Source organism: the organism of the source record quoted next, unplaced genomic scaffold (assembly GCF_019419815.1).
Source record: "Pyrus x bretschneideri cultivar Hongxiangsu unplaced genomic scaffold, Pyrus_bretschneideri_v1 Contig38, whole genome shotgun sequence".
Taxonomy (NCBI): domain Eukaryota; kingdom Viridiplantae; phylum Streptophyta; class Magnoliopsida; order Rosales; family Rosaceae; genus Pyrus; species Pyrus x bretschneideri.
In genome coordinates this window covers 703,601-725,764 of record NW_025999701.1, presented here as the reverse complement: position 1 = coordinate 725,764, position 22,164 = coordinate 703,601, and the positions used below count along the sequence as shown (strand labels likewise).

General features: G+C 36.5%; 1 protein-coding gene and 1 long non-coding RNA gene across 2 annotated transcripts; one reads left to right on the top strand and one right to left on the bottom strand.

Annotated features, from left to right (window-relative positions):
* Nucleotides 1-9,647: 9,647 nt before the first annotated feature.
* Nucleotides 9,648-11,794, top strand: LOC125468424. Its single transcript, XR_007250799.1, has 3 exons — nucleotides 9,648-10,819; nucleotides 11,089-11,182; nucleotides 11,342-11,794. It is a non-coding gene; the product is annotated as an uncharacterized LOC125468424 (long non-coding RNA).
* Nucleotides 11,795-19,317: 7,523 nt separating this feature from the next.
* Nucleotides 19,318-21,696, bottom strand: LOC103946652 ((-)-alpha-pinene synthase-like). The gene is made up of 7 exons (XM_009357409.2): nucleotides 21,555-21,696; nucleotides 21,129-21,405; nucleotides 20,664-21,036; nucleotides 20,339-20,557; nucleotides 20,105-20,243; nucleotides 19,772-20,020; nucleotides 19,318-19,685 (listed from the first exon to the last, which is right to left on the bottom strand). Exons 1-7 carry the CDS (start codon nucleotides 21,684-21,686, stop codon nucleotides 19,392-19,394), a joined length of 1,683 nt encoding a protein of 560 aa, XP_009355684.2. The 5' UTR covers nucleotides 21,687-21,696; the 3' UTR covers nucleotides 19,318-19,391.
* Between the last annotated feature and the right edge of the window lie 468 nt (nucleotides 21,697-22,164).

The window sequence follows — 22,164 nt, the reverse complement described above, 5'->3', positions numbered from 1 at the left end:
TAACAGTCAGATTAACAGATGTATAAGACTATTCCAAAATTAACACTTTAGGTATGACTCTGGGATGAAAAAAAAACTTCATGTACTAAATGTTGAAAACCATGAAACTTAAGGATACTAAAGTGAAATTTACCCAAATAAATAATTCGAAAAAAGAAAACCACGATTGCGGTGTCATGGCTTTGCTTCATTTTTTTAAACAAAAAAACAATCCTAAAAACATAATTTAATATAAAAAATCAAAATACCACGCACATATGTGTATGATAAGAGGCTAGATGTAGCTATTATTCGTCTTCCATAAATTCAAAGTTAGTGGTAGAGTTGTCGAAATGAGTTTGAAGGGGAAATGTATGTTAAATTATTAAGAAAACATAATGTTAGAGAGACTAAATTTGTAGATAAAATTTACAAACTAAACAATGTACCACCAATAGGAATGAGAACATTTATGACTTAAATCGTAATCTAATCATCAACTTCCATCTCATTTAATTTGCAAAAGTTTATCTACAAATTTAATTTCCCTAACATTATCCATTGAAAAATGTATTCTTTTAATGAATTGAAATAGGCAGAAGCACAGCTGGAAAGTTAGTCCATCTGGTGATGGTTTTATCTTCGGTAACAAATCTGGTGAATCTTTCATTTTGATAGAAAAGTATAATCAACAACTACTCAAACAAAATAGGAACACAATGGTAATTTTACATGTTTTAAATCAATGTTCAGGCACACATGGTGGGGGGTTAATTATTCTCCTTTTGGTTTTGAATATTTTTATTTAAAAAATATGTAACCAGTTTTAAAACATAAATTTTAAATTTTAAAAAGACAACAGCTACACCCATATGCGTATGAAAGACAGAATCAGAAAAGCCAGAAATCTAGGGCCCCGAATCTGTAACAGAGTCATCCCGTAAGATCTCCCTTGTCAACATGTGGAAAATGAAGACCCGGTTGGCGTTTATCCCCTTAAAATAACCTAATTTGGTAGTGCAGCATTACCTACCCCTCTTAAAATAACCTTAAAATAACCTAATTTGGTAGTGCAGCATTACACCCACACAAAACATACCATATTTGATGGTCCATAAAAAGCGAAGCAACTTGCAATATCTTTCATAAATTTCCCCACGTGGGTGACGTCGTCTCCTCTTTTGTAAAGTAGATTCTCAATTATTGGACTAGTAGAAAAACTACTTGCATGACAAAACTTTAGGCGACAAAGTAAATTTTGTGCTCATGTAAACTTTGCATGACAAAAAATATGTATGCCGTTGTGCAAAATGTCTCTCAAAAAAAAAAAAAAAAAAAATCCAAAACCTTTGCTTGACGAGAAAGTTCGTTGGGCGAGGATGATTTGCTCAACGATAGTTTTTGTTTATTGTTAAAGACTCGAAAAAATTAGCGGTAAATTGAGAATTTGACACCCAATTTTGCGCAGAAAAGAACTATATTGCGCAATGAAAAGTTTCGTTGCCTCGAAAATAGTGGTCAATGAATGTCTTTCAAACCCCTATTGGACGACCAATGATTTTCTAGCTAATTAGAATAATTGAAATTAAAATTTTGTAGATGTCATGTTATCTTACACACGATTCCGCTGCTGCTCTAGCAGTTTCTCCATATGGCCAGGCATTCCACAATGCAATATTGACATGTGAGGGAGAAGGATCACAGATAGGTAAAACCCAATTTGTATGGATATTACAGTTGTTTTTTGTTACAAAGTTAATTTCATAATTAATATAGGTATGTACACCAATGTTTACTTATCATACACCTCTTTTAATTTTCAATTATGGATCAAATAAATTAAAACAAATTAATGAACAAAAATTAATAAAAATGTATAAAAGCATAAAAAAAAAATATGAATAGCACTATCCTAAAAGTAAATGTTGATGATTATACTTGGTTATTTGTTACAAGTTTTAGTCGGATGTGGACAATATGTAAATGGACAAAAATATTTTCTGCCTTCCCATTTTTTTATTTTACTTCTTGCCAGCTGATAGAAACATCTGAACAGAGAGTCAGAAAAGCAAGATATCTAGGACCCGGATCTGTAACACCGTCACTACGTAAGATTTGCCTTATCAACATGTGTAAAATGAAGACAAAATAGGGCTTTGTCCCCTTAAAATAACTAATTTGGTACTACAGTAAACAGATACGAACCCAGAACCACGTGAAACATATGAGATTATATGACATGTTCGCTTTTGCCACTAGACCTGGCATCATCCGAAATCATCTTCCATCAAAATGGCACTGGATCCATAAAAAGCGAAGCAACAATACCTTTCAAGATCCACAAGGACCAAAATCCTGGTGAAATTAGGAACACGCACCATGACAAACCCTTGCACGGCAATAGGTCTCGGAACTCCCTTCCACATATCCATTACTTGTTTGTTAAATACATCAAGTGTCTCTTGCTCGGACACCTTATATTGCTTCATATAACCCTTGCACGGCAATAGGTCTCGGAACTCCCTTCCACATATCCATTACTTGTTTGTTAAATACATCAAGTGTCTCTTGCTCGGACACCTTATATTGCTTCATATAGCAATCAATGCTAGAAAGCACATGCCTACCTCTTTCTAAAATAAGTTTTGGGTAATAACCTAAACTTTGAGCAATTTAAAATTCTGAGATCAAACATAATCAAAACTAACAGTAAAAAAAAAATAATAATAAAAAAATCTAACTTTCCAAAATTAAATCCAAGCGCTAAAACAATTAAATAAATATTTAAATAAATTCACCTAAAAACTCTATAAATACATGTTTCATAGTGTCAATTTAGTGAATTTTTAATTTTTCTTAGAATCTAAATATTTTTAGGTTAAAATGTTCTTAAAAATAAATTATGATAATCTACATAAATTTTATTTGAAAAAAGTTACCAAAAAAAAAAAATTAGTCTAAATTTATTTTAATAATCTTAGGCTAAAAATTTAACTTAAAATTATTGGAGAAAAAAAAAAACTGTTTCTTGATTACAAAATTTAGGTTTTAATCCAAATGTTGAAGATGGTTTAAAGAGAAATTTTGTAACTTTAATATAGCTTATATTATTCAATGTATTGAGAATTGTACCTTATGCCCCCCAATGTCATCCATGAGCCCAAAAATGATATTGGAAGCTTGAGAATTTTAGGGTTTATTGCCAATTGGACAACCACTAAAATATCTTATTCATTACATTATCTTCCATGTGAACCACAAATACAGTTGAAAGTAAGGTGTTACCAACAGAACCCGTTGCAACGTGTATATACTCCTTCATGTTTGGGATGCATCGTTTGCATAGCCATCTAGCCTCATCAAAGTAGGCTTGGGCAGTAGCTTTCCACTATATTTGACAATGACATGTGTGAAAACTTAAACTTCGATAGTTAAACTAGTCCTAAAGAAAGTAAAGTTCAAATATAATTAAATTGCCTTTTTCTTTCTCTCCTTCCTTGAGAGACCTTATCTCCTCTTTGAGAGTTTTCTTCCCCTTTTGGTGAGCGTCTTCATCTTGTCCACCTTCTCAGGCGCCGACTATGGCTTTGGCTGGAGTCGATTGCCTCTTTTCCTTTTCTTCTTCTGTTTTCTTCTCTTCTCCCCTTCTCTATTGTGTTCTTCTTTTTTCTTTTTCTTCTTTTGATGCTTCTCCCTATTTTTCCCTCAGGCATGTCCTCTTCTTCATCCTCCATCGGTATTCCTCTCGTCATCCCTTCCTCAATCCGATCTTCAGCCATAGTTCCTTTTGAGTTTGTGTGTAGAGTTGGGGTGTTGTTCTTGGCTCGGGTGTTTCTCACACTACCACGTTCTCCTTATTGTTTTCTATTTTCGGCAGTGTTGCTCGTGGGTTTCCCCGAGCTTTTTCCCGGTAACTGGCTAATCCCTCTTTGGTGCCAACTATCACCTGTTAATGACTGTGATCTGATTGATGTTCAGGGTTGGCGGTGGTGTCTTAGACGCGTTGCTCAATGGTGGATGACGTTTCCTATGGCTGGCCTGAATCTTTGTCGGTGGATGAGTTTTCGGTAGAAGCTTCTTGATTGGCTGGTGGGTGTTTTTTTGGGTTTCACTGTTGTGGGGCCTCTTTCTTTTTTTCTATTGGTTTCAGCCTTTTTCTATTTGTGTATATTTGTAGTTGGACCTTTGGTTTGCTTGTACTTTTGGACTTGTTGTTTAATAAAAGTTGAGGGAGTTTTGACTATAATTTTGCTACAGTCAAACTTTTTTCCCAAAAAAAAAAAAAAAAAAACAAGTAAAGTTCAATAGTTTAAGAAGAAGAAAACTAAAGCCCTTTTAATACCCATAAAGTGCAAAACTAAAAACTAAATTTTGAAAACTCAAAAAGAAGCGTTTAATTTTTCATTTTTTACTGAAAAACTCTAAACCTAAATCTAAACTAATCTAATTCTTCGCAAGTGGCCCTAAACTAATAAAAAAGAAGCTTTCATTTTTTATTGAGAATTGCACGTTATGCCCCCAATGTCATCCATGAGCCCAAAATTTATATTGGAAGCTGGAGATTTTTAGGGTTTATTGCTAATTGGACGACCACTGAAATATCTCATTCGTTACATTATCTTCCATGTGAACCACAAATATAGTTGAAAGTAAGGTGTTACCAATAGAACCCGTTGCAACGTGTATATACTCCTCCATGCTTAGGATGCATCATTTGAATAACCATCCAGCCTCATCAAAGTAGGCTTGGGCAGTAGCTTTCCACTGTATTTGACAATGACATGTGTGAAAACTTAAACTTCGATAGTTAAACTAGTCCTAAAGAAGGTAAAGTTCAAATATAATTAAATTGCCTTTTTTCTTTCTCTCCTTCCGTGAGAGACCTTATCTCCTCTGTGAGAGTTTTCTTCCCTTTTTGGTGAAGGTCTAGATCTTGCCCATCTTCTCAGGCGCCGACTCTGGCTTTGGCTGGAGTTGGTTGCCTCTTTTCCTTTTCTGCTTCTGTTTTCTTATTTTCTCCCCTTCTTTGCTGTGTTCTTCTCTTTTCCTTCTTCTTCTATTTTATTCTTCTGCTGCTTCTCCCTATTTTTCCTTCAGGCCTGTCCTCTTCTTCATCTTCCGTCAGTATTCCTCTCCCTATCCCTTACTTAGTCCGATCTTCAACCGTTCCTTTTGAGTTCGTGTGTAGAGCTGGGGTGTTGTTCCTGGCTCGGGTGTTTACCACATCACTATGTTCTCCTTATTGTCTGCTATTTTCGGCAGTGTTGCTCGTGGGTTTCCCCGAGCTTCTTCCCGGTAGCTGGCTAATCCCTCTTTGGTGCCAACTATCACCTGTTAGTGCTGTGATCTGATTGCTGTTCGGGGTTGGCGGTGGTGTCTGAGACGGGTTGCTCAGTGGTGTATGACATTTCCTGTGGCTGGCCTAGATCTTTGTCGGTGGAGGAGTTTTCAGTAGAAGCTTCTCGGTTGGCTATTGGGTGTTTTTTTGGGTTTCGCTGTTGTGGGGCCTCCTTTTTTCTGTTGACTTCGGACCTTTTCTGTTTGTGTATAGTTGTAGTTGAGCCTTTGGTTTCCTTGTACTTTTGGGCTTGTTGTTTTAATAAAAGTTGAGGGAGTTTTGACTGTAGTTTTGCTACAGTCAAACTTTTTCCAAACATAAAAAAAACAAGTAAAGTTCAATAGTTTGAGAAGAAAAAAACTGAAGCTCCTTTAATACCCATAAAGTGAAAACTAAATACTAAATTTTGAAATCTCAAAAAGAAGCTTTTAATTTTTCAGGTGGTGACTGCTTATAAGGTTAGGGGTAAGCCCTCAACGTTGAAGGTAGAGGATTGGGATTGGGTTGTGGTGGTTTTCTTCTTGTTGTGATTTAGTAAGTGGAAATTTTCAGTTCTAAGGTTTTAATTGCACTAAGAAATTGTTATCTTGGTCATTGAGATTTTAGCTTTTTGAATTTCTTTTATGTGACCTTTGAAAGCGCATTCTAGCTGATATGGATTGTGTTGTTTGTGTATGTTGTCTTGTGATGCAGTTATGGGGTTTTTCATGTGATTCAAAGATGATAATGTAGAGTCAACAAAGATTGTGAACCCGTGGAATGTGAAGATCATCTCGGTTCGTTGGTAGAATTTATTTGATTTAATGTGCTACTCGTAAAGTTCCACTGAATTATGCTTGTAGGAAAAAACAAATTAATTGTCTTAATTTGCTGCTGCGATGGAAAAAGATCATCTCGGTTCGTTGGTAGAATTTATTTGATTTAATGTGCTACCCGTAAAAGTTCCACTGAATTATGCTTGTAGGAAAAAACAAATTAATTGTCTTAATTTGCTGCTACGATGGAAAAAAGATGGTTCCCTTTAATTTATGCTTGTAGGAAAATCAGAATGATTCAACGTCAATGGTTTGTTAGACCCCTGGCACCATTATGCACACAAGTAGTTAATTAGTTACCGCTTCCTTTGTGATTTAATTATCTTGATTTGTATCGCTACAATGAAATAGGATTGTTGTTATTTACCTGTAAGAATTTCACTGTATCGAATATGTATATTTACCAAAATAAAAAGTAAACGGGATGGGGGGAATTGCTCGTGAATTTCTAAGATTGGTCTTGATTGTATCATGGTTTGCACAAAATTGGTTACCTATGTTGTGAAGCCTACGTACCAAATAATTTTCACACACCGTATCATTATTTAAGATTTCCATAGAAAAAGGAAGACACACTTGTTATTGCAAATGGAAACTCTTTTTTGTTAATAGCTTGTCTTATATGAAAGTGTTCTCTCATGGTTTTATCACTTATCCTGTGCTTCTAACTGCATATTCCTTGTTTGCAGTGATATGCCTCTCAGAGTGCTTGCCAAGTTTATTGGAGTTCAACTTGTTAACTTTCATATTCAATTGTATATCAAGAACATTGTACCTCTCATTGGTAAGCAGAGCTGCAGTTTTTTCTTTTTGCTTCCCAAATTATTTGCCGACCTTGTGTTTGCAATAACTTTAATTCTTGCACTGTTGCAAAGGCTTTGATGTTTGAATTTGATGCGGAGAATAGGGGTGGACAATGGAGATCTTCACACAACCTACACTGGAAAAGGAAAAGGGAAAGGAGACGACACTGAAACATTAATGTGTTACCAGTAAGAGTTCCATTGAATTAGATACTTTTAATTCCTAGTCGGTAGGTGGACATGCTTCTGTTTTAATTTGAGCCTCTATGCAAAGGACTAAGAGTAGAGCTGCTGCAAGGAGTGACATAATTTACTGGCAGGGTTGAAGGGAGGAAGTTAGTTATCGAACTAAAAAGCCAATTTGGAATGACATAATTCCTGTAGGATTATAGATGGTATAAATGTTCAGGATAATGTATATATGTTTAAATACTAGAAGTCAAATACATTCTTCATTCTCGAAGCAACCAAATAAATTATTATTTATTTGTAAATTATGAATAGTATCAGTGAGGTTGGATTGTTATTTTAGTTTGGAACCTATAGTAAATTTCACATGAAATAATTTTGGTGAAGCTATTAAAAATAATGTCGTTGTGGCGTCCCATTTGATGCCCAATTTTTTATTTTTTTTAAACCCGAGGCCACTTATTTGTGATGCAAACCCGTGTAAATAGTATTTGTGATGCACTCAAAGCGTCGCATATAATCGACCAAACATTTACGACACCACTTTGTTATAATGCGTTTTGCTACTTTTGTAACGCGTTTTGAGCTTTCCATAAGACCCATTTTTTTGTAGTGTACGTTAGGAAATTTGTATAATTTTTGGGCAGGGTGGGTATGAGTACGGTGGTGGTATAGGGGACAATGGTGAGGTGGGGAACAATGTTACACTGCATCAGGATGTTGCACTGCATGAGGATGGGTTTTGACATCCACTATTATTTCACGGCCAGACCTAATCTTTTTTGGGGGTCATATATCCAGGATGTTCCTTGTCAGGACAAAGGCTGGTATAAAGACGTCTTGGTTACCGATGGAGATTGGAAGGGGGAATATAAATTGAGTAAGGATTAGAGCTCTCTCTCCTCACAATCTAGAGTTTAGTGACGAGTTGGTAGGTATGGAGGTATGTTGTTCGAAATTAATTCATTGGGCAATGCAAATTCCTGTCTTGCATTGCAACTGGAAAGGGTTAGACCTCTCACTCCTCACAATCTAGAGTGGCTTCTCTTACCTAAACGTTTCACTAATCGTGGAAAGGATTCAGCCATCAATGACCGTTCAAAATTTCCCATACCGAAGCCGAAATGGGTGGAGGTTCGAGTCGCTCATAAAAAGATTCGTTTTTCCAAGTTACAGGCTGCTTCGCCTTTTGGTCTGAATAAATGAAAATGACTTAGCAGCTCTTCTTCATGGCAACCGGTTGTTTCTCCATAACCCAAATGCTAATTAGGGATACCACACCCAACGGTCTGGGAGAAGAGGGAGAGGTTCATTTTCGAAAAGAAGACGCACCGTCCCCTCAACTTCTCAATCTCTAGAGCACTTACCCCATTATCTTTGGTGAATAAATCGCCCGCTTGATCTTCCATGTGAACCACAAATACAATTGAAAGTAGGGTGTTACTAACAGAACCCGTTGCAACATGTATATACTCCTCCATGCTTGGGATGCATCATTTGCATAGCGATCTAGCCTCATCAAAATAGGCTTAGGCAGTAGCTTTCCATTGTATTTGACAATGACATGTGTGAAAACTTAAACTTTGATAGTTAAACTAGTCCTAAAGAAAGTAAAGTTTAAATATAATTAAATTGCCTTTTTCTTTCTCTCCTTCCTTGAGAGACCTTATCTCCTCTGTGAGAGTTTTCTTCCCCTTTTGATGAGGGTCTTCATCTTGTCCACTTTCTCAGGCGTCGACTCTGGCTTTGGCTGGAGTCGATTGCCTCTTTTCCTTTTCTTCTTTTGTTTTCTTCTCTTCTCCCTTTCTCTACTGTGTTCTTCTCTTTTCCTTTTCTTCTTCTGATGCTTCTCCCTATTTTTCCCTCAGGCATGTCCTCTTCTTCATCTTCAGTCGATATTCCTCTCCCTATCCCTACCTCAGTCCAATCTTCAGCCATAGTTCCTTTTGAGTTCGTGTGTAGAGCTGGGGTCTTGTTCCTGGCTCGGGAGTTTCCCACACCACCACATTCTCCTTATTGTTTGCTTTTTTCGGCAGTGTTGCTCGTGAGTTTCCCCCTAGCTTTTTCCCGGTAACTGGCTAATCCCTATTTGGTGCCAACTATTACCTGTTAATGGATGTGATCTGATTGCTGTTCGGGGTTGGCGGTGGTGTCTTAGATGCGTTGCTCAGTGGTGGATGACGTTTCCTATGGCTGGCCTGGATCTTTCTCGGTGGATAAGTTTTCAGTAGAAACTTCTCGATTGGCTGGTGGGTGTTTTTTGGGTTTCACTGTTGTGGGGCCTCTTTCTTTTTTCTATTGGTTTCGGCCCTTTTCTATTTGTGTATATTTGTAGTTGGGCCTTTGGTTTGCTTGTACTTTTGGGCTTGTTGTTTTAATAAAAGTTGAGGGACTTTTGACTGTAATTTTGCTACAATCAAACTTTTTCAAAAAAAAAAAAAAAAAACAAAAAAACAAAAAAAAAAAACAAGTAAAGTTCAATAGTTTAAGAAAAAAAAAGCTCTTTTAATACCCATAAAGTGAAAACTAAAAACTAAATTTTGAAAACTCAAAAAGAAGCATTTAATTTTTCATTTTTTAGTGAACCCTGAACTCTAAACCTAAATCTAAACTAATCTAATTCTTCTCAAGTGGCCCTAAACTAATAAAAAAGAAGCTTTCATTTTTCATTGAGAATTGTACCTTATGCCCCCAATGGCATCGATGAGCCCAAAAATGATATTGGAAGCTCGAGATTTTTGGGGTTTATTGCCAATTGGACAACCACTAAAATATCTCATTCGTTACATTATCTTCCATGTGAACCACAAATACAGTTGAAAGTAAGGTGTTACCAACAGAACCTGTTGCAACGTGTATATACTCCTCCATGCTTGGGATGCATTGTTTGCAGAACCATCTAGCCTCATCAAAGTAGGCTTGGGCAGTAGCTTTCCACTGTATGTGACAATGACATGTGTGAAAACTTAAACTTTGATAGTTAAACTAGTCCTAAAGAAAGTAAAGTTCAAATATAATTAAATTGCCTTTTTTCTTTCTCTCCTTCCGTGAGAGACCTTATCTCCTCTGCAAGAGTTTTCTTCCCCTTTTGGTGAGGGTCTTCATCTTGCCCACCTTCTCAGGCGCTGACTCTGGCTTTGGCTGGAGTCAGTTGCCTCTTTTCCTTTTCTTCTTCTGTTTTCTTATTTTCTCCCATTCTTTGTTGTGTTCTTCTCTTTTCCTTTTCTTCTTCTGTTTTATTCTTCTGATGCTTCTCCCTATTTTTCCTTCAGGCCTGTCTTCTTCTTCATCTTCCGTTGGTATTCCTTTCCCCATCCCTTCCTCAGTCCGATCTTCAACCGTTCCTTTTGAGTTCGTGTGTAGAGTTGGGGTGTTGGTCCTGGCTCGGGTGTTTCCCACACCATCATGTTCTCCTTATTGTCTGTTTTTTTTGGCAGTGTTACTCGTGAGTTTCCCCGAGCTTTTTCCCAGTAGCTGGCTAATCCCTCTTTGGTACCAACTATCACCTGTTAGTGCTGTGATCTGATTGCTGTTCAGGGTTGGCGGTGGTGTCTAAGATGACGTTACTCAATGGTGTATAACGTTTCCTGTGGCTGGCCTGGATCTTTGTCGGTGGAGGAGTTTTCAGCAGAAGCTTCTCGATTGGCTCTTGGGTGTTTTTTTGGGTTTCACTGTTGTGGGGCCTCCTTTTTTCTGTTGGTTTCGGCCCTTTTCTGTTTGTTTATAGTTGTAGTTGAGCCTTTGGTTTGCTTGTACTTTTAGGCTTCTCGTTTTAATAAAAGTTGAGGGAGTTTTGATTGTAATTTTGCTACAGTCAAAATTTTTCCAAAATAAAAATAAGAATAAAAAAAAACAAGTAAAGTTCAATAGTTTGAGAAGAAAAAAAACCAAAGCTCCTTTAATACTCATAAAGTGAAAACTAAATACTAAATTTGAAAACTCAAAAGAAGCTTTTAATTTTCAGGTGGTGACTGCTTATGAGGTTAGGGATAAGCCCTCAACGTTGAAGGCAGAGGATTAGGACTGGGTTGTGGTGGTTTTCGTCTTGTTGAGATTTAGTAAGTGGAAATTTTCAGTTCTAAGGTTTTAATTGCACTAAGAAATTGTTATCTTGGTCATTGAGATTTTAGCTTTCTGAATTTCTTTTATGTGACTTTTGAAAGCGCATTCTAGCTGATATGTATTGTGTTGTTTGTGTATGTTGCCTTGTGATGCAGTTATGGGGTTTTTCATGCGATTCGAAGATGATAATGTGGAGTCAACAAAGATTGTGAACCCGTGGAATGTGAAGATCATCTTAGTTGGTTGGTAGAATTTATTTGATTTAATGTGCTACCCGTAAAAGTTCCACTGAATTATGCTTGTAGGAAAAAACAAATTAATTGTCTTAATTTGCTACTACGATGGAAAAAAAATTGTTCCCTTTAATTTATGCTTGTAGGAAAATCAGAATGATTCAACGTTAATGGTTTGTTAGACCCTTGGAACCATTATGCACACAAGTAGTTAATTAGTTACCCCTTCCTTTGTGCTTTAATTATCTTGATTTGTATCGCTACAATGAAATAGGATTGTTGTTATTTACCTGTAAGAATTTCACTGTATTTAATACGTATATTTACCAAAATAAAAAGTACACGGGATGGGGGGAATTGCTCGTGAATTTCTGAGATTGGTCTTGATTGTATCATGGTTTGCACAAATTGGTTACATATGTTGTGAAGCCTACGTACCAAATAATTTTCACACACCGTATCATTATTTAGTACAGATGAGCAGAAAACCAAAACCCCCCATTGAATTCCTTTGGTTTTTGAACTCAATGCCTAATGGTAATCGTATTCTTCAAGTCGAAGATATAATCAGAACAAAAAGACTGTTGTGATTCAGTCATTTTCCATCCAAATGCATACGACAAATAATTGTGGATATATTATTATGCTTAATTGCTTATCCTTCGCCAACATAGCAGAATCTGGAATGATCAACGGTTGCCCTGGATTTTATAAAGATGACGTGCCTACCAGTCAACAGAGGGTAGCCGTGCGCACTCTTGGCCTTCCAGAAGACTGAAGAGAGAAAACACTAGGGTCTTATTAACTACATATGTGTCAATTCGTCGCAGTTGTTGGTATATGGCCTTCTCCCAAATTATCAACCACAAGAATCCTTTTTAATCTTATCTTTGACTTGTATGAAACTGGTAGGCCGGGAACAAAACTTCCACGGGTCATGTTTGTTTTCTGCCTAATTAACACTGTACCAGGTTGATGTTTATTTTGTTCGCAACATTACACCCTCGCAATCTATCGTTGATGGAACCACATTAGTTTCAAGTGATGGAGGAAGCTTTGAGCCATAAAAATTGGTAAAAAATAAGCGTGTAAATAGTATAACCTTGTAATATTGGATTTGGATCCTCTCCTGAGCCAATGGAGAGGATCGACCTGACCAATAATCGTGGGCCGTTTGATTTTTATTCAACGACTATAATTATTATAACTTTAAAGGAACCTCCTTATTTGTAACTGTTGGATAAAAATCCAACGATCCACGATAGTTGGTCAGGAGGATCCTCTCCATTAGCTCAGGAGAGGATCCAAATCCTATAATATTTAGTTTGCTGCCGCCTATTGCATAGATGTTGTTGAAAATAGAATGCATAAAATGGGGTCCATGTGGTGCATTTATTAATTGATGTTTCACTTGTAAACTTGGTGGCAATTGGGTTTTGTTCCGCAATGAGTAATCTATGTTTCCACAATGTTGTGCTCTCTCTTTTTGAACAAAGTTGAGGTTGGAATAATCCATTACTTATAAGTATATGCAAGATCCGTTCTTTTCTTAATGTGAAATTTATAAAAAAAAAGATAAAGTATAAAAAATATAAAACCAATTGGTTTCAACTGCTCGTTGGTTGAAGCTGACTGTTTACCTGAATTAGGACATGCTTCATGTGATTCCTTTTCCATGAGGAAACTAGATTGTTTCGGCTGAGCCAAAGTAGTCTCACTTCCCAACTTTATAACCACAGACACTGTGCTTGGCCTATCGTCAGGATGATGTTGCGCACATAAGAGACCAATGTGGATGCAACGCAACACTTTCAATAGTGTGCCTGAGCTTCCTAAGCATGCATCAGTCAGTTCGAAAGAATTCCCTTCATTCCACAATCTCCATGCCCGAAACAAATCAAAATCCTTCGTCAATTACTGTTCCAATAAGAATGAAAAATTCATGATACTTACATATTGACGAGGACTAGTAGTTGGTCGGGGGAAATACTATACGGCAATATTACGTGCCAACTGCAAGGGAAATTGTCAATATGGAACAAATAAGCACTCATCATAAACGAAAAACAAAGACCACCCATAAAAATTTTGTCCTTGAGCTCCCTGACTACTGATTTGATTCAAGCAAAAGATTAGAAGCAGAAGGAAAAGATCTCTGTGGTTCATAATCATAACGATAAGACCATATACCAACAACCGTAAAGACCTCATACAGAAGATAATTTGGGAAGGCCCTGTGGTTTCATTCATCAGAAATAGAAAGGGAGGGATCCATAATTAACTAGCTAGTAATGAACTATGATCTTTACTAGCAGATCCAAGTTTAACCAAGTTGGCTCAAGAACAGTGTGCTCCGCCCTCTCCATATTTTAGATGAATTTAGTGTAATTATCTTATCTCTTCTCCAAAAAAAAAGGTGAAAGAAAATGAAAATTTCATACCTCCTCCTGGTTTCTTCTGGAACAAATTCACGTCATGCCACATATTTGTGCCACTATACCAGTCATTGATATCTGTTAAGGTAGATGAAAATCAACTCAAGGATCTACAGTTTTACTGCCTCAACTAAACTAAAGAGACTTGAGCATTTTGGCTCAATTTTTTTTTTTTTTCAGATTTGAGCTCAACTGATTCTGAAATTTCAAAAGAGAGTAAAAAGTAGAAAATTGGGGTTTGACTACTTACCGTTGGGAGTCGCAGATTGTCAAGACAGACAAAGGAAGCGGATTTGTTATTTCTTATGCGACATCCAAATACGAGATCATCACTGTAATCACCTGTTTGTTTTCACAATGATTGTGCTCTCTCTCTCCCTTGTTTGGTTATTTGGTTGCGGATAATTACACTATTGGGCAAGTCCAATTTGCACATGTTTCACAATGGTATGAGCCGTTTAAGAAATGGAGTGTTCCTCCAAGGGTTACAAGTCTGAGCCTCGAAATTTTGTACTCATACATTTACGCGTACTTGACAAGATTTAAATGAATTTTGGATGAATTTCATGTGACCCTAAACCTGACCTATAAGATTAAATTAACACATAACTTGTTCACTAAACCAAATAATTAACCACTAACCTGAAAAATCCATGCTTGCTAGGGTTGAAGTTAAGAGTCTTCTGCTACTCGCCAATCTCTGAATGCAACTACTCAGTTCTATGGAGCGTGAGGCACTTATATTGCATATCAACTGAGAGTGCAGGGACCCTTTATTTATACTGCATGCAGTGGTGATCAGTAAGACGATTCCCCTAATATCAATCCTTATCAAACTCAACCTTATCACTACTTTACCCAAGTGTTTATATCAGTAAGCACATCTATCAATATATATGTTTATCAGGAGTGTCAAAGCTACGAAACCTAAATGTACACACTCAAAAATAGCTTACAAACACTGTTACACTCAATCTCTATGATCCCAACCTTCAAACACACGTGAAACAAGTGTGCAGCTTTCTTAAGTCTTACATTCTCCCACTAGGGCTAACACTTGTTTATCACGTTATCTCCATATTCGTGATCATACTTAAATGGCCACGAGTTTGATCTCAACAAGATCCTGAGTTCATGTTTTTGTCATTACTGAGTATTCAGAGAGAACTAAAAGGATTTGCATTCAATCTTTATGAATACCATCCCCATAATCACATCCGTGAAACTCAGTCAGACATAAAACACCATTATGATATGAACTACACCTAAATATGACTGGACATGTACTATAACACATTTAACATGTGGTCCTCTTCATGACTGCCCATGCAGTCTTTCTTCATGCTTCGTATCAAAGACCTTTTGTTGCATTCTTAAAACAAGAAGTTAAATTGTCATCCTGATATATACAATGTATATCATCATAACTAAACCTTAGGGAAAACTTAATCAACCAACAGTAGTTAAGAAAATTCAATAACAGTGTCTCAATGCATAAAACAAAGCCGTCTAGAAGAGGACATAACATGCAATTGCTCATGTCTTTTGGATGCTAGCAGTATATCATCCACATAAAGTATCATAAGTTGCTCCTATAGATTTTCAAATATATACAAGCATCAGATGGATTTTCTGCGAAGCCAGACAACACGATGAAACTTCAAGTACCATGCCTGTTTCAATCCATAAATGGATTTCTTAAACTTGCAAATCCTGTTTTCTCTCCCTTCCTCTTTTAATCCTTCTAGTTGCACCATGTAGATATCCTCTTCCAATTCACCATTCAAGGAAGTTGTCTTTACATCCATTTGATGTAAAAACAAGTTATTATTGCCATTACAACTCTGAAAGTATCCTTAGTAGATAGTTTCTTTATAATCAATTTCCTCTCTCTGAGTAAACCCCTTAGCCACCAATCTTGCCTTGTGTCTTTCTACATTACCTTTAAGTTCCTTTTGGTTTTAAATACCCACTTACAACCTATTAGTTTGACTTATTCACTCGGCTCTACAAGACTTCATACTTCATTTTACTCCAATGAAGAAAGCTCACTTTTCACAGCTTCCATCCACTTGTCTGCCTTTATTCTCGAAATAACTTCTTTTTAGTTATCTGGATCATCGAACTTTGACATATTGAATTCTGTTTCTGCCATATACACGAAGTCAGCTGAGTGTGTTGATTTTCTAACCCTAGTTGACTTTCTCCAGGGCACGAAATATTATTGACAACTTCAGCTTCTTGGTGTCCTCGCTGATCATTGTCATCTACAACTGCTGCTTCAATATTTGCTATAACCACTCTTGGTTGTTACTCTCCATGGGTTGATGCTTCAATTTCATTTCCTAAGTTCATGGCTCGATCATCATCAGTGTCACATTCTTTGCTTAGATCAGTGATCTCAACCACTGTTGTTGTAGGCTGATGATGATCCATTTCATTTTCTTCTCCATTCCCCATTTCTCCCTCTTCTTCAAAAACAAAATCATTAGTTCTAATACTTGAATCAGTATCCATCTGTAACTCCAAGAATAATGCCTTTCTAGTTTCAACAATCTTCATGTTGTGATTAGGGCAATGGAATCGAAACTCGTTAGATCTCTTAGCATATCCCATGAAGTAACAAGAGTGTCTTGGGATCAAGTTTCTTGCCATTAGGGTTATAAATCTTGGCTTCGGCTTTTCATCCCCAAACATGTAAGCAATTTAGACTAGGTCTTTTACATGTATGTCCAAAGTTTGAAAAGGGTTTTTAGGTACTCGATTAACAATATAGTTGGTAGTTTTGACTGCCTCTCCCTATAGAAATAATGGCAAATCAACCTTGCACATCATACTTCTAACCATGTCCATCATCGTCCTATTTCTTCTTTCTAAGACCCTATTTTGCTTAGGTGTCCCAAGGGTTGTGTACTGAGCTACGATGCCATGACTTTGAAGATACAATGCAAATGGTTTTGGTTGTCTGCCAGTTTCACTTTGCTTGACATAATACTCGCCTCTTCTATCAGACCTAACAACTTTGATCTTTCTTTCCAATTGGTTTTCAACTTCAATTTTAAAAATTTTTAAAACTTCAAAAGCTTTTGACTCCTTAGAGATCAAGTACATAAAACAAAACAGGAAAAATCATTGTTATAAAATACTTGTTCCCATCAATTGTTTTTGTAGGAAATGGACCACAAATGTATGTATGAATGATCTCCAGAAGTTGTTTGCTTTTGGTTGATCCTTCCTTTCTTGAATTAGTCATTTTCCCTTAATGCATTCTATGCAAATTTCAAAATCATTGAAGTTTAAGGGTGGTAAAATGTCATTTTTGATTAAAAGATCCATCCATGTTTTTGAAATATGGCCGAGCCTTTTGTGCCAAAGGTGAGATGATTAAAGGGGTTTTGAGGGATTCTTTTCAACATTAAAGACTACATTATCGACATTTAGTTTAAATTAAAAACATACCGTTACTCATAAAACCAGCGCCAATATGAGAAGAATTATAAATAAAAAAATGTTGAAACCAATATTATTTAGTAAAATAATACCCTAACAAAACAAGTTTTGAAACTAAAACTAACTTCCTTTTTCATGAAAGGTACATAAGAAACATTTTCTAAATCTAAATAAAAAACCAAATTCTAACTTAAATCTAACAGTCCCGAAAGCTTTGACTTGAACCCTTCTTGCATTACCCACCAAGACTGTCACTTCATCTTTATTTGGTGTTCTCTTTATTGTGAAGCCCTGCAATGAATTCGTGACATGAATAGAAGAGCCATAGTCAAGCCACCATGCATTACTAGGTAGGTCAACTAAATTAGACTCAAAATACACAAAAAGGGTAACTATTTTGTGACGATTAACATATGCCGCACAACCAAAAACCCGAGGTTCAACATGGAGAGTGGAGGGAAGGAAAGCATGATCAGACAACATGGTCAAGGGTGTTCTAAAAGAGAGAACATGTGATGGCTTCGATTAATGAGATCAATAGCATAGATGACTTGAAGAATAAGAGGCTTGATGGCTTTTAGCTAATGTGCAAACATTACACTTCAATGAAGAATCTGAAATATTACTAAAAGTGATTTTCATAAATAACCAAAAGAGGCATAAGCTAGCCTACGATGCCACAACTGAACAGTCTTCAACCTTTCATTATTACAACCTTGAACTTGATGTACACGTCCTTGTTCTTTGATTTAAACTTGAAGAATAAGAGGCTTGATGGCTTTTAGCTAATGTGCAAACATTACACTTCAATGAAGAATCTGAAATATTACTAAAAGTGATTTTCGTAAATAACCAAAAGAGGCATAAGCTAGCCTATGATGCCACAACTGAACAGTCTTCAACCCTTCATTATTACAACCTTGAACTTGATGTACACGTCCTTGTGCAACATTATCAACATAGTACAACACCATGCTCTTAGTAACACGCCCAAATGATTGCCTCAGTTAGGATATTTTGAAGTAAACGGTAAGACGGAAACATTAGCACAACACAGTCTAATTGTTCAGTGACCTATCCCAAATATAACAAATGGCTAGAGAGTGACGGAACAAGTAAGTAGTTGTGTAGAAAGAAGAGTAGGAGTGAGTGCTATTGAACCCGTCCCCTTAAGTGGGGAAATACGGCCATTAGTAGTGACAATTAAAGCTATGTCTGTGTTACCTAGATCATCGGATTGTTCTTGGGACAAAATCAAATTCAATAATGAAAGCTGCGGGCCTAGATTTTCTGGGTTCGATTGTACATCATCATTGAGTATTGCTAATGGCCTAAGCGGACTCGTGCCCAGTCTGCTGATAATATTGGCACCATCGCACCTGCCTTCTGTTTGCTTGGAGTGTGGGCTCCAGGCTCCGTAAGCCCAAAACAGCCCACACTGTATGTCAGCACAGCAAGCCCAATGGTTCACCCCACGGTAGAAATTGTTGCATGGCTTTCTGCCATTGAAAGAAGAAATGGTAGTGTAGTTATGTGATTACGTTTCTAGGATTAGGTTCAAGGCGATCCTCTTGTTTCGATATCATCTTTGGTTTTACTGATGCGGTTAGGTTCCTAGGATTTAGGTTCAAGGTGATTCTCTTGTTTCGAGATCACCTTTGGTTTTACTGCAGGTTGCTATTTTCCAGCCAACAAGATCTCCAAGTCGGCAAAAAGGGTTAGGGTTTATAGAGACACGTCGAAATCTCCTCTGAAACCCAATTAAAAATAATTCTAGGACTCCAATATTCTTCTAAATATTCTTCTCCATCTTGGAGGTAATACATATACTCACATCTCTTGTAGTCCAAGTAATAGTTAATGACCCTAATAAATTTAGGAAATACAATAATAATAATTATATTCGTAACCAAACTACTAACTCACGCCAATCGTTTATGCTTTTTATTTGGGCTTTTATTGGCCTTATTCTTGTTGTGCCTAAGGGCTTTATGAGTTGATCTTTCATCAAAATAAAAAAGTACATAGGTCATCTTATTCAACGAAACATCATAAAACATTGATATTCTAACAGCAACGAAACCAACTCATAGTGGCACAGGATCGATACAGACTGAAGTAACACTATCTCTTGTCACCTTTCCCACACGTGTGAATCCATCTTCCCCTTTGTAAAGAAGATCAGTTACTCTTGTTAAATTGAGAACGCGCATAAGAATAGGCATTGGCACAGAAGTTGGTCTAAGGAACTCCTCGTTTATATCCTTCCACAAACCCATAATTTGCTTCTGAAAAACATCAACTGTCTCTTGCTTTGACACCCCATATTGCTTCATGTAGCAGTCAACACTAGAAGCAGCATGCCCTCTCTCTTTCTCAAACTGCAAAAATTAAATCCAAAATTAATTTGTCTTAGGATCTTACTGCTTTGAAATAATCGCACAACAAGCTAATAAATTATACGTACGTCTGTGGAAACAATGTCATCCATGAGCCTAAAAATTGTATTTGCAGCTCTAACAATTTTGGGGTCAGTGAACAACCACTCAAATGCTTCCTTCGTTACAACATCTCCCATGCCAAGTAAAGATATGGTTGTAAGAAAGGTGTAACTAATCGAAACTGTTGCAACACGCATATACTCCTCCATGCTTGGAACTCGTCCCTCGTGCAACCATCGGGCCTCATTAAAATAGGATCGAGCTTGATCTTTCATCTGACGAGCCAAGGCTATGTTAATTTACCAGGAAGGAAAAAAAGTTTAAAAGGAAAGTTCTGCATATGTTTATGTACTACATACAGCTTGTATTGCATATGGAACTCGGTATGATCTTCCTTCCTTGGCCATCTCTGCCTCAATATCATTGTAGAGATTTAAAAGTGCATGATAAAATGTTTGCATATATTCCGGGAGTTCATCAATGCAATTGACATCCCACCTGAAGCGCTAGCATAATCATCATCGTAATCATTGGAATAAAGTAGCAGTTTTTGATAATTTTTAACAGATAGTTATTATTTAAATGTCTCAAACCTGTCAATCGCTTCAGTAAAGACTACGAGCTCTTCAAATGTACCAAATGCATCGTAGATATCATCCAATATTGTGAGCAAGACACTCACTTTTGTCATAATTTTTCTCCCAACAGAGTATTGGGGTTCAAAATACACTCCGACGATCCAAAAGTACAACTCTACCATCCTATCTCTTGCAAATGGCAGTTTCCTTTCAAAGTCTAGTGCTCTCCACCACCTAAACATATTACTTAACCATTAATTACTTCGAAGTCGAAAGTTGTGTGTGTGTGTGTGTGTGTGTTTGGTGCCATCTTGCAAACTAATAAGATCAGCTTAATTACCTAGCGATCTCTTGAAGCTCCTTTTTGTGCAAAGGCTGGACAAGATTGAAGTCTAACTTTGCAAGTTTCAGAAGAGATTCATTATGTGAAGCTTCTTCTTGGTAGATTGAAATGTAACGTCGCGCAGATAATCTCTCTAGACTTTTTCGCAGAGGTCTCTCTAGGGCTTGAGTTATTTGTGTAGCTAGTGGATTGCTTACACGGGTTGCTGCTGACTCAAGGTGAGTGGTGGTGAATACTAGAGCCTCTTCTAATATGTCTTCTCCATGCACCCTCAGATGTGTTGCTTCATAAAAGCTTAGCATACCAGACATGTCATCAATCAAGCTTTCCTTGAAGTAACTACTTTCATCTTTGAAATTGTTGAATATGGCTGCATGATTTTCAGAAAATAGGGACAAAAGAATTAAGAAAGTTTTAATAGTAACTCAAATTAACTAATTAATTTAATTTGTTTACACCTACCACATGAAACATTATATCCATGTTGTCTTAGCAGCCGGAAACCAAGAGCAACAGTGTATAGATCAACATCATCGTTGCCATGGTCATCATCAAACGTAGAATGCATACGTTCAAGTGCTTCTCCGATTTCTCCTTCAAAATGGTATGCCAAGCCAAGGCGCTGAATTGCATCAATCAACTTTAGCTGAAGTGAAAAATCAGTTGCACTAGTTGTGAATCCTTCCCTCACAATTTCTTTGAGTTCATCAACCTGTTGTTGACTTTGAGCTTGAGTAATCTGCAAATGGTAAAGTCCGCTTCTATTAGAAAGTGTAAATTTTATGTATTTAAAAATAGCCATACACTATATCATAACTCATAATGTCAAAAAACTGCTGTGATATTGTAGAAGATAATATGCGTGCATGCATGCATGATATGTATTACAATGTCTTGGGAATCATCATAATTTATGAACTGATCTCCCCAAACGCTTGGGTGAAAATTTGCCGTCTGCCGAGCAACTTCAGGCTTAGCATTTTGTGATTGAGCTTCTGCTGAATCCTGGATTAATGCCATGCTTTCCTGTTGGAGAATTTTAGTCAGTATATGAAGAAGAATGCGTGGATGATCATGTATTTATAGGCAAGCAAATATAGAATTTAATCAAAAGGTAACCTCGTGGCTTTTTTTTTTATTATTATTTGGATGAACTCAATGTTCTCGTGGCTTTTTTTTATTATTATTTTGGATGAACTCAATGTTCTAAAAATGTTAGCCACTAGTTGGCCTAGCACCTAGGCAGATTTAAGTAAATTTATTGTATATGTTTATTTATATTAAAAAAATACATTGTAGTATTGGATATATAAATTATAAAATAAAATAAAATATTGATTATAAAGCATTAAAACATATTAAAAACACGGGGAACCATATAATTAGTATTTATTCAAGTATTCAACAAGTCTATTACATTTTATTGAAAAAAATAAAATGCAAACTGAAATTTTATCAATTTTTTGTCTAAGTGAGAGTCATAACCAAAGTTGGCTAA